The sequence below is a fragment of the Pantherophis guttatus genome, chromosome 9, assembly GCF_059756535.1.
Source record: "Pantherophis guttatus breed Tessera chromosome 9, ASM5975653v1, whole genome shotgun sequence".
NCBI lineage: Eukaryota > Metazoa > Chordata > Lepidosauria > Squamata > Colubridae > Pantherophis > Pantherophis guttatus.
Window position 1 is genome coordinate 2127538 of NC_142071.1, and position 10222 is coordinate 2137759.

The following is a 10222-nucleotide window of genomic DNA, read 5'->3' on the forward strand; positions in this document are numbered from 1 at the left end:
ATCCAAGAGGCTTCTCCAACTCTGACTGGATAATGGGGAATGGAAGGATTTATACTCCTTGCAGACAGCTGGTCATTTGCATCCTTTTAGAGGATTTGTTGAAGCACTTGGAGGTTTATCTGTGTCACCTGAGGAGTAAATGGAGAACTTTTATCTATGCAATTTGGGATGAACATCCCTCTAATGGTGTGGGAGTGTGAACGGATTTCCAGAAAAAAATTGCAGACTCCAGGAACCATTAGCACTACTCAGGTGACCCTGAGGACACAGATAAACCTCCAAGGACCAGCTGTCTGCAAGGAGTATAAATCCTCCCATTCCCCACCATCCAGTCAGAGCTGGAGAAGCTTCTTAGATGAGAAGCAAAACGTCTTCAGAGAAAAAAGAAGGAAGTTCCAGTTGCCTCCTGAAAAAGCACCTCTGAATTTCGTTTTGTGGGATAGAGTCCAGTGTCCGAGGCTGCCGAGATCCATCTGCATCTTGAGACTATCCTCTGGGGCGTTGGCTATTCCTGCCCTCTTAGCGTTATCAGAGAACATAGGTTCTTCCTTGGGCAGGTTGAGAGAAGGAGAAAGAAGCCAAAGAGCCCTGTGAGTTCCTGCCTGCCCCCTCTCCACCTTCCATGTCCTCAGCCTTCTCCTCCTTTGGTTGTGAAACTCAAACGCGAGAACCATTTTAATGGAGGACTATTTGAAGCTAGGCTGGGTTCCCGGCCACTTTGACCTTTTGGACAAGCTAAATTTGTTCTTCTGCAAACAAATCACATTATTTATAGCTGCGATGACAGGCCGTTCAGGGCAGCGGGGGGCCTGAGGTCCAGTGGAAATGCGTACCCCATCCAGTCCCGGAAAATGAGGGGCACCGATTGGACTCAAAGGTAATGAACTATGATTGACAGTAATCCCAGCTAAAGAGGCCGGGATTAGCTGGATGTCATTACAAGGGACCCTCGTAACTCCAACCAGCTGCCGTTCTGATTGATGGAAGGATTTGGAATTGCTGAAACCTCGCCCCCTCCCCACCCCGCTTGGCACAGCGGGGTGCAGAGCACCAGCTGGGCATAAATAAACCCGCAAAGGTTATTTGATGGTTCTCAGCATCAGTGCCTCGAGGGCTCCTGCTACTACTCACACCTTCCTGATACACTTGGGTACCATGTCCCTTATTCCCTCCCTCCTCAACGTAAGGAAGCCTGTTGGAACAAAATGGCATCTGACTCGGATTCTTCATGTAGGTGGTGCCAGGTTGCACAGATTGTGGTGTCAACCCTGAAGCTGACCTGACCAAAAGCCATTTTGAAGCTTCAGTGTTGCTGAAGTGGGGGAGGGGAAAGAGAGAAAGGGGTGGGCTGGTGGGGGTTCGCAGGGGTTCGGGAGAACCTCTAGCTAAGATTCTGTGCAGTTCAGAGAACCCCCAAATCCCACTCCTGGCTGGCCTGTTTTGGATGCATGTAAATGCAGGGTGTGCATGGAGGCTCGGGGACGGCGAAAAACGGTCCTACTGGAAGTTCGGAAAATGCGCCTGTTTCTGGCCTCCAGAGGGCCTCCGGAGCCCGGGGAGGGCAAAAATGCCCCTTCCCCCAGTGTGGTGCAGGCCGACTAGGCCACACCCACCATGACCACACCCACCCAGCAACCGGGCAGACAACCCCTTGCTAAAATTTTTGAAGCCCACCCCTGAATAGATAGCTGGGGTTTTGTAGCCAAAAGAAAATACTTTCTTCTGGGAACCAAGGACATTCCCGCAGGTGGCCAGAGAGAGAGAGGAGGAGTGAAGTTACCCAGCAACCGGACGGCACCGTGATTGGACCATGTGACTGTTTGGGAAAAGGGGAAAAACTTTTAAAACTGCGGGGGACTTTCAGAGTCGGTTTTCACCAGGTTGTGCCAATATGATATTCCCAATAAAACGATTCTTTGAGGAATCTACCTGTCTTGGAGTTTTGCTTGCTATGGATGTATTACTTGGAACCCTGAGATGTGGGTTAGGGAATCACGGAACCAAAGGTGGAAGAAAGGGTTGAATTTAGGAGGTTCGGCCCACAATTTTGTGTGGAGCGCACCACAACGAGGCTAGGGCTGGGTCGTCCTTCCCAGGGAGGAGGCATAACCTCTCCAAACGTTGGCGCAAAGCCCCCCCTGAAGTATTTCCAAGAACTCTGTCGTGTCCTCCTTCAGCACATCACAAGTCAGCAGGAACAGTTGGGGCCATGAGATTTCAGAATAACAGAATGGTAAGAGTTGGAAGGGACCTTGGAGGTCTTCTAGTCCAACCCCTGGCTCAAGTAGGAGGCCCTGTTCCATTCTAGACAAACGGCTGCCCAGTCTTTTCTTTAAAACCTCCAGGGATGGAGCTCCCACAACTTTTGGTGGCAAGCTGTTCCACTGGTTAATTGTTCTCACTGTTAGGAAGTTTCTCCTCCATTCCAGGTTGCTTCTCTCCTTAGAAGGACCTTCGGTCAACAGAAGATCCAGTAATGATGTGATGCTTCTTAGGCAGGCAGATGGACCAACGGTGTCCCTGCAAATGGAGCAGATTCCTCTCAGTCCTCCTCCTCTTGCTTTGAGCTGCGGCACCAAGGCCTCAGTTAAGATGGCCGGCTTGGATCGCGTTGCCCACTCCCCGGGCTTCATAATCCTCTCATGACATCCCCATAATTGCCGTTTTATTCCACTGCAATGTGACACCTCATAAGAAGACTTAAAGAGAAGGACTCTGGGGTCGGAGAAAGACTCTGGGTGGAGGATTCAGGGGCACGGCCATGCGTCAAGTTAAATTTGGAGTCCTTTTGCAGACTTTAGTGGAGTTGCTGTGGATTTACACCATAGTCTGAGCAGGTGTCAACAGCCAGCCTGACTCCCAAGCCATTAGGAAGCACCGTTGGCATTTAACTCTAACTGCCCAGGCCCAAATGCGTTTTGTGCTGCTTGCCAGGCTATCACTATGCTTCTCTTTCTTTCCTTCCTTCCTTCTTCTTTCTTTCTCTCCCTCCATTCCTCTCGCCTCCTTTTCTTTTCCTTTCTTCATCCCCTGACTATAAACTAACTAGCAAATGGATCTCCATGTTTTCCAGTCTCAGGGATGCTCTCTATTCCGATAACATCTACAAATCAAGGTAGGGTTAAGACGGAAGAGCAGAATCTAGTCCAAAAGCTTTCTTTCTTTTTCTCTCTCTTTTTCTTCTTTCTCCTTCCTTCCTTCCTTCTTTTTCTTTGTTTCTTCCTTCCTTCCTTCTTTCTTCCTTCTTTTTCTTCCTTCCTTCTTCCTTTTTCTTTCTTTTTCCTTCTTTCCTTCCTCTCTCCTTTTCTCTTCCTTTTTCTTCTTTCCTTCCTTCCCCCTTCCCCCCCCTTCTCACAAATCTACTGCATTCTACAAAATGCACCCATCAAATATCTACTCTAGTAATGGGAAGGGGCAAAAGTTTAGGTCTTTTAACTCTTGACTGAAAATGCACAACATGCTAAGCCAGGGCTCTCGCATCTGTGCTTCAAAAAGTTCAGAAAACCACTAGAGGGCAGCAGAGTGACACAGAAGTGAGCCACTCTTTGGTACCATCCTGTGGTCAAACACAGTTTTGCAGCTTCTTGCTGGTAGGCTTCCTGCCTTCTAATGATTAAGATGTAGTTGCCAAGTTCTTCCTGACACACAATGCCTTCCGTTTCCATAAACGTTTCCTTCTCTTCTTGATGCTATCAGAAAAGCTGTTTCCCCATGCGGTTTTTCAGAGAATTTAAACGGATTGCTGCCGTGTTTTGATTTGTGACTATGGGTTGACTACACTATGGCAGAAATAGTGGGGGGGGGGATCTCTCGGTTGTCATCATGTTAAGGCTTTTTCCTGTTTGGAATGTAGGAACCCCCTCCGAAAAACGGGGAGGGGTCATTTCTCTTTCCCCCAAATGGTTGCAAGAGGTTCAAACCCACAGGTGAAATTGGCGATAACCTTTATATTTCCTTTTCTTGCTGGAACATTCTGGGGGGGTAGGTGGGACATCCTGTCCAAAAGGAGGATTAAGAATGCCCTGAATCTGCAAATGGGAGCCTGAATTTGATGTGCTTTTATAGGCCAGCCGTGACTTCACAGTCAGTCAAGTAACAATGGGAAGGGGGTTACTAGTGCAGCAACTAGCAGCCAATGGGGCTCCCCCAAGGCTGGAGCAAACCTGGGATTGTGACTTAGGAAGTGATGTTCTGTGGTGCCAGGAAGGTGGTGCAGGCAAGGTATGGACCATCCCTGGTTTAAGATGCGCTGCCCCTTAAAAACCTGCGTGCCTCCAGAGGTAGGTTGGGGTTGGTGGAAGGAAGTGGCCCCAGCATGGCTGCTAAGTGAGGGTCACGCCTATATCGCAGCTGCCAATTCTAGAGCCAGCGTCTCAGTCTTTTTAACAACCCAAGACACAGAATTTGTTCATTTATTTATAAAAATTATAAACCGCCCGTCTGACCTTAACTTCAACACAAGAAACAGTATTATTGATTGATCGGTTTATAAAAAAAATTATAGGCTGCTCATCTTACTTCAAGGTCACTCTGAGTGGGGGGCTTATTATATCCCATGCCTCACTCTTTCAGCAGTGGCCATCATATATGGTAGGAGAGATATTAATGGCTCTCTTGCACTCGGTTTTCTCATTTGGCTTGACTCAAAAGACTCCTAAAAGAGTTTGCTGGAAAGTCTGGATTTCTGCTTCTGAATAAAACAATGAGTGTCAACGCCAAGCAATTGAGAGACACAAGTGCCTCAAAAATAAGAGGTATTAAAACTGGAGGCAGCTGAAAAATGTGGACAACAGTCATGGACTTCTCCTCCTCCTCCTCCTCCTTCTTCTCCTTCCTCCTCCTCCTCCTCCTCTTCTACTTCTACTTTTCGGATCATTGAATGCCATTTTGCACGGTCAGCTGCGTCTCCGGGGCGCAATCCAGCAACTTGCATGTCTTTGTTGATGGTGTCTCCCATTTCTGTTTTGGATGCCCGCGAGGTTGCCGGCCATTGACTTCTAGTTGGCAGGCAGTCTTGGCTATGGTGGAAGGGGCTGTTCTCTGGACATATCCATACAGCGGAGTTGGCCTTCTCTCATCTTCCCTGTAATTGGTGCCACATCAGAATGTTGTCGAATGGTGTCATTTGTGATGTGGTCGAGAAGGGAGATGCCCGATATCCAAAGGAGCATTTGCATTTCCATGGCATGGAAGTGGCTTTCGGTCCCTGTTGTTGCTGCCCAGCATTCAGTGCCACACAGTGCAACAGGGCGGATGGTTGTCTTGTAAATGTTGGATTTAAGACAGGTTAACATTCGTCTGTCACACAACACACCAGTGAGTTCTCATCAACGCATCCAGGCTGCCTTCTCCCTTGCTCACACCTCACCCTTGATGTTGGCATTGCCTTGGAGGTGGGATCCCAGATACTGAAAAATGGCCACCTTCTTTCAGTTTCCTCCATTGATTTGAAGTGTTCCAGGAGTGGTGACAGTCTTTAAGTACTCAGTTTTCTTGATGTTGAGGCGGAGTCCAAAATGGTTGGCATGGACGCTACTGTTGTAGCCCGCCAGCAGCCAGCAGAGTTGGCAGCAGATTCGGACAGTGAGGAGGTTGGGGAGGAACTTGGACCAGTCCTGGAGTCTGGGGAAGGCTCGGACGATGGCTCTGAATCGGAGGCAGAGAGGGGGCCAAGGCCATCTGGTAGTTCTTTGCTGCCTCCAAAGTCTGACAGAACAGCGGGAGCCTGTTCCCAGTGTCCACAAGTGCAGAGTTGCCAGGAGACATGAACAGTTAAGAAAACAGGGTTGACTTGGCAGTAAGGCTTGGAGATGACTGGCCCCTCCCATAAGACATAAAAGAGGAGCGAACGGGACGTGAGCTTTTGCAGGAAGCAATTAGTTCATCTGGTCGGTAAAAGCTGTGGAAAAGCTCTGTTTGACTCTGTGCTAAGTTTGTCCTTGCCCTGCGTGTGGCAATTAGTTCTCTGGCAGCATTCCAAGGGAGGTAAGGTGGGTGTTTGTAAACACTCCCCTGCAAGACTGTTTGAGAAGCTGTTGGGACTGGAAATGACAATAATTCACAGCCGTATGAATTAAAGAGGTTTGCCGGGACTAAGTTTGGGCTGTATACTTTCTAAGGAAGCTCAGTCAGAAGGTCTCCAAAAATGGGATGACGTGACCCCGGGGACATTCTGCAAGCGTCATAAATATGAACCAGTTGCCGAGTGAATCCAAATTTTGATCCCGTGACCATGAGGATGCCGCAACGGTCTTAAGTGTGAAAAACGGTCATAAGTCGCTTTTTTCAGAGCCGCTGTAACCTTGAACAGTCACTAAATGAACTGTTCGTTAAATCAAGGACTACCTGTACATTCTGCAGGGATCTAATTTCTCTCCATCCCATTATGAGATGAGATAAAGCAAAACTGCACAATGGAAGCAGGGATGAGATCTGTTGTTGTTGTTCAGTTGCTAAGTCATATCCGACTCTTCGCGACCCCATCGATCACAGCAGGACCCCCCACCCCATCCTCCACTGCCTCCCGAGTCTGGCCAAAGCCATGCCCACTGCATCAATGATATTATCTAATCATCTCGTCCTCTGCCATCCCCTTCTCCTTTCGCCTTCCATTTTTCCCAACTTCAGGATCTTTTCCAAGGAATTCTCTTTTCTCATTGGATGGGCAAAGGATTTGAGTTTCAGCTTCAGGAACTGTCTTTCCAAAGGACAGTCAGAGTTGATTTCCTTTAGGATCGAGTGGTTTGATCTCCTTGCAATCCAAGGGACTCTCGAGAGCCTTCTCCAAATTCTGTCTTTTCGGTCAACTGATTACCCAGAGCTCCGATTTAATGATGTGGTGAAATCATGCTCTGACAATGTCAATCATGAGCTTTCTACCTACCCATCCCATGAATCCTTACTCCAGACTCCCTCACCTGCTAAGTAGTCCAGAGATGGTGGAAAGGACTTGGAATTCTGGGAATGTCTTAGAATTCCCAACTGGGATGCTGGCGGACTCTTTTCCCAGGGATAATTTGAGGCTAGGAAAGACTTACAACCCGTAATGAACTTGCTTGTCCCATCCTGTCCCCCTTTTCAGCTCCTTTTTTTTTTTATGTTATAGATTTTCAGTTTTCCTTTTTGAAGGACTGTGCCTATCATTTTGTGGAACGCAGAATTCCTACAAAAATAAAGCTGAAATTTTATTTTCCTCATAAGATCCAATGAATTGATACGCAAGAACAGTCGTAAGTTTAAAACAATCGTTTCCTCTTTCCTGGCTACCCTTTGAACACCTCTATCATTTGTGCTTCCATTCCAGAGACCACCGTCTTAGATATGGCCATAGCCCCTCTGCTTTTCCTGGCTGCCCTAGCATTTGTCCATCACCCCCAGTTGGTCAACGACATCACAGATCTGACCACCTTGAATCGTCTCCAGGAGCATGAGAAGCGGCTAACGACGGAGATGGGGCTTCTCCAGGTGGAAATGGACCAGAAGAACTGGAACTGGGATCTCAAACAGAATCAGGAGCAGTGGACTGCAGAGGACCTCGACGAGGGAGATGGCACCTGGGATGGGTGGCCTTATGTAGGGGTTGTCATCCTCATCCTCTTTGGATGCTGCAGACGCACCATCGCGAAGGAGCCCAGCGACGATTCCAGCACAGACGGCTCCAGCACCACCAGCACCACCAGCAACGGAGAAGAAGACTTTGAAGACTCCGATCCGGAACCGGAAGATTACGAATCCAAGCAGAAAGGGTTGGAGGCTTTTTATGAGCAGCATATCGAGATGGGCGATATGTCCAGCTTGTGCGATTTTGTGGAGATGTTAGTGAACGATGTGCTGGAAGAGAGTCGGGATCAAAAGGTACTCCTGCTGGAGAACTGCATCGGGGTGGGCAGCGCCTTTGAAGGATGGTCCACGGAGGTTTCGAAAACGTTCTGCGTCCTTGTACCTATATTGCCGCCCAAGGGCCACTCCTTCCACATCGAAATGAGTGACTCCGAGGGCGCTTCAGGCAAGCATGGCCACATCTTGGTAGAGGCAGAGTGTCTGTGTAAGAGAGAGAGGCTGCTGGGTGACGTGGTGTGCTCCCTCCATCATCCGGAACGGGAAATGAGCCAAGAAGAGCAGAGTAAATCCATTTCGCATGTTCTTTGCACCAGTTCCCATCTGGATGGGGAGAAAACCGCCCAGTGGTTCCAAACTCTGGTAAGCAAGGCCTGGGACGCCCTCGGCCCGAAGTATAACTTAAGTCTCACGATCCAGAATTCCAACAAAAGCTGCCGGCTGAAGCTAGAACTTCAATCCAGGAAGGAGATCTTTATCGATATCTTACTCGGAGTGCAGCAAGGAGACTCTCTAATCTTCCTGACCACTGGAGAGGACCTGACAAATCATCTAAATGGCATGGTTTGGCGTCGAAGTTTTGCCGTTCAGGAGCTGCTCTTCTTCAAATGGGTGAGCCAGCGAGCTCCCAAGGACAGCTGCCACCTGAAATGTCTTCAGATCTTGATCTTTTTTAGAGAGTCTAGTATCCCAGACAAGAAGAACCCGATGCTCACAAACTACCATTACAAGACTTGTTTGATGCACCTCTTGCTTCTGGGGCCTCTGTCCTCCTGGGAGCCGGAGCGAATCGCCCAACGGCTTCAAGATCTCCTCTTGTATATGAATAGCGCCTTGGAAGAAAAGTATCTCGAACACTTCCTCATCGGCAACATCGCTTTGCCTATTCAAATCCCTCTGCCGAAGAACCTCCGAAGTGCTGTCCCCTTCAACCTTTTTGAGTATTTGGCCCGAAGCCCGGTCCTCCACGATGAGGCAATAAATGAGTTTGTGCAGGTGGTAGAGCAGGTGAGGACTCTCTGGTTAGTGCCTGAAGAATAGCAACTCTCAACTCCATTTTGAAAGGCCAGTTTCTTTTGGCTCATCCCTGAATCACGTTATCCTTAGCGGAGCCGAAAAGGTGGGGAGCATTGTTTCCAGCACGTGAAACAAAAGCTGGATGAGAGATGTATCACATCGTGGATGGTCCTGGAATGGTTATTTGGGTAGGCTTCAAAATTATCTGGTCGACGGCCGGTAGCGCTTCGAAGAGCCCCTTCAAGTAGGATCAGCTTCCTAGAGTCAGCTATTCTTCAATATTTTTCTACATTTCAATCCCAGACAAATTTGCTCTATTAGACTTGAAATAAAGGTTCCTGCAAACTCTGCTCTTAAGCTTCTTACAGCATCCTTTCTGGGCTTATAAAATCAGAATCTCCTGCCGGTTTTCTGAGTTTTCAACTTTTCCAAATGTTTTTCTTTTTTATTTTCAATCAATATAAGTGCTTAGTGAACATTGCATTGTCTGAGTTATTTTACTTATACAGTCCAATATTAATAACAATAATACTAATACTAATAGTAGTAATGATGGTATAGTTTTTGCTTATGTATAATCATATAATAGGGATGCGGTGGCTCAGTGGCTAAGGCGCTGAGCTTGTCGATCGAAAGGTCGGCAGTTCAGCGGTTCGAATCCGTAGTGCCACGTAACGGGGTGAGCTCCCGTGACTTGTCACAGCTTCTGCCAACCTAGCAGTTCGAAAGCACGTAAAAACATGCAAGTAGAAAAATAGGGACCACCTTTGGTGGGAAGGTAACAGCATTCCGTGCTCCTTTGGTGTTTATTCATGTTGGCCACGTGACCACGGAGACGTCTTTGGACAGCACTGGCTCTTCGGCGTTGAAACAGAGATGAGCACCGCCCTGTAGAGTCAGGAACGACTAGCACATATGTGCGAGGGGAACCTTTACCGATATATAATCATAATTTTTCATTATTTACCTAGTAGTAATCTTTTATCTACTAATTTCTACTTCTGTTACCTAGCCACTGATAGAACACATCCCATGTTGAGAAATATTCTGATTCTTCCTTATCCTTTATTTTTAATGTCGATCTCTCCATCTCTGCACAATCTAATTTCTTTTTAATTATCTGTAGGAGTATCCTCATTCTTCCAATATTATGCAAATACAATTCTAGCCGCTGTCAACACATGTAATATTAGATATGTATTCAGTCTACTTCAGGCTGAATACAAACACCTATTCAGCCGTTGGTTCAGCTGAACCCAGAACTGCACTGCTGTCTTTGTGTGTGTGGTCCTGTCCATCAATAAACCATCTTTCCAATCAGCCTCCATGTTGATCATTATCTTCTTTTAATGACCCCATAATCCCTTGC

General features: G+C 47.6%; 1 protein-coding gene across 1 annotated transcript; it reads left to right on the plus strand.

Annotated features, from left to right (window-relative positions):
- The first annotated feature begins 4097 nt into the window (after positions 1 to 4097).
- ITPRIPL1 (ITPRIP like 1) lies at positions 4098 to 9329 on the plus strand. The gene is made up of 2 exons (XM_034430767.3): positions 4098 to 4280; positions 7304 to 9329. Exon 2 carries the CDS (start codon positions 7321 to 7323, stop codon positions 8875 to 8877), a length of 1557 nt encoding a protein of 518 aa, XP_034286658.2. The 5' UTR covers positions 4098 to 4280; positions 7304 to 7320; the 3' UTR covers positions 8878 to 9329.
- Positions 9330 to 10222: the final 893 nt, after the last annotated feature.

What these genes read in the sequence shown, in the direction of transcription:
- ITPRIPL1 (XM_034430767.3), top strand. Translation starts at nt 7,321, where the DNA reads ATGGCCATAGCCCCTCTGCTTTTCCTGGCTGCCCTAGCATTTGTCCAT.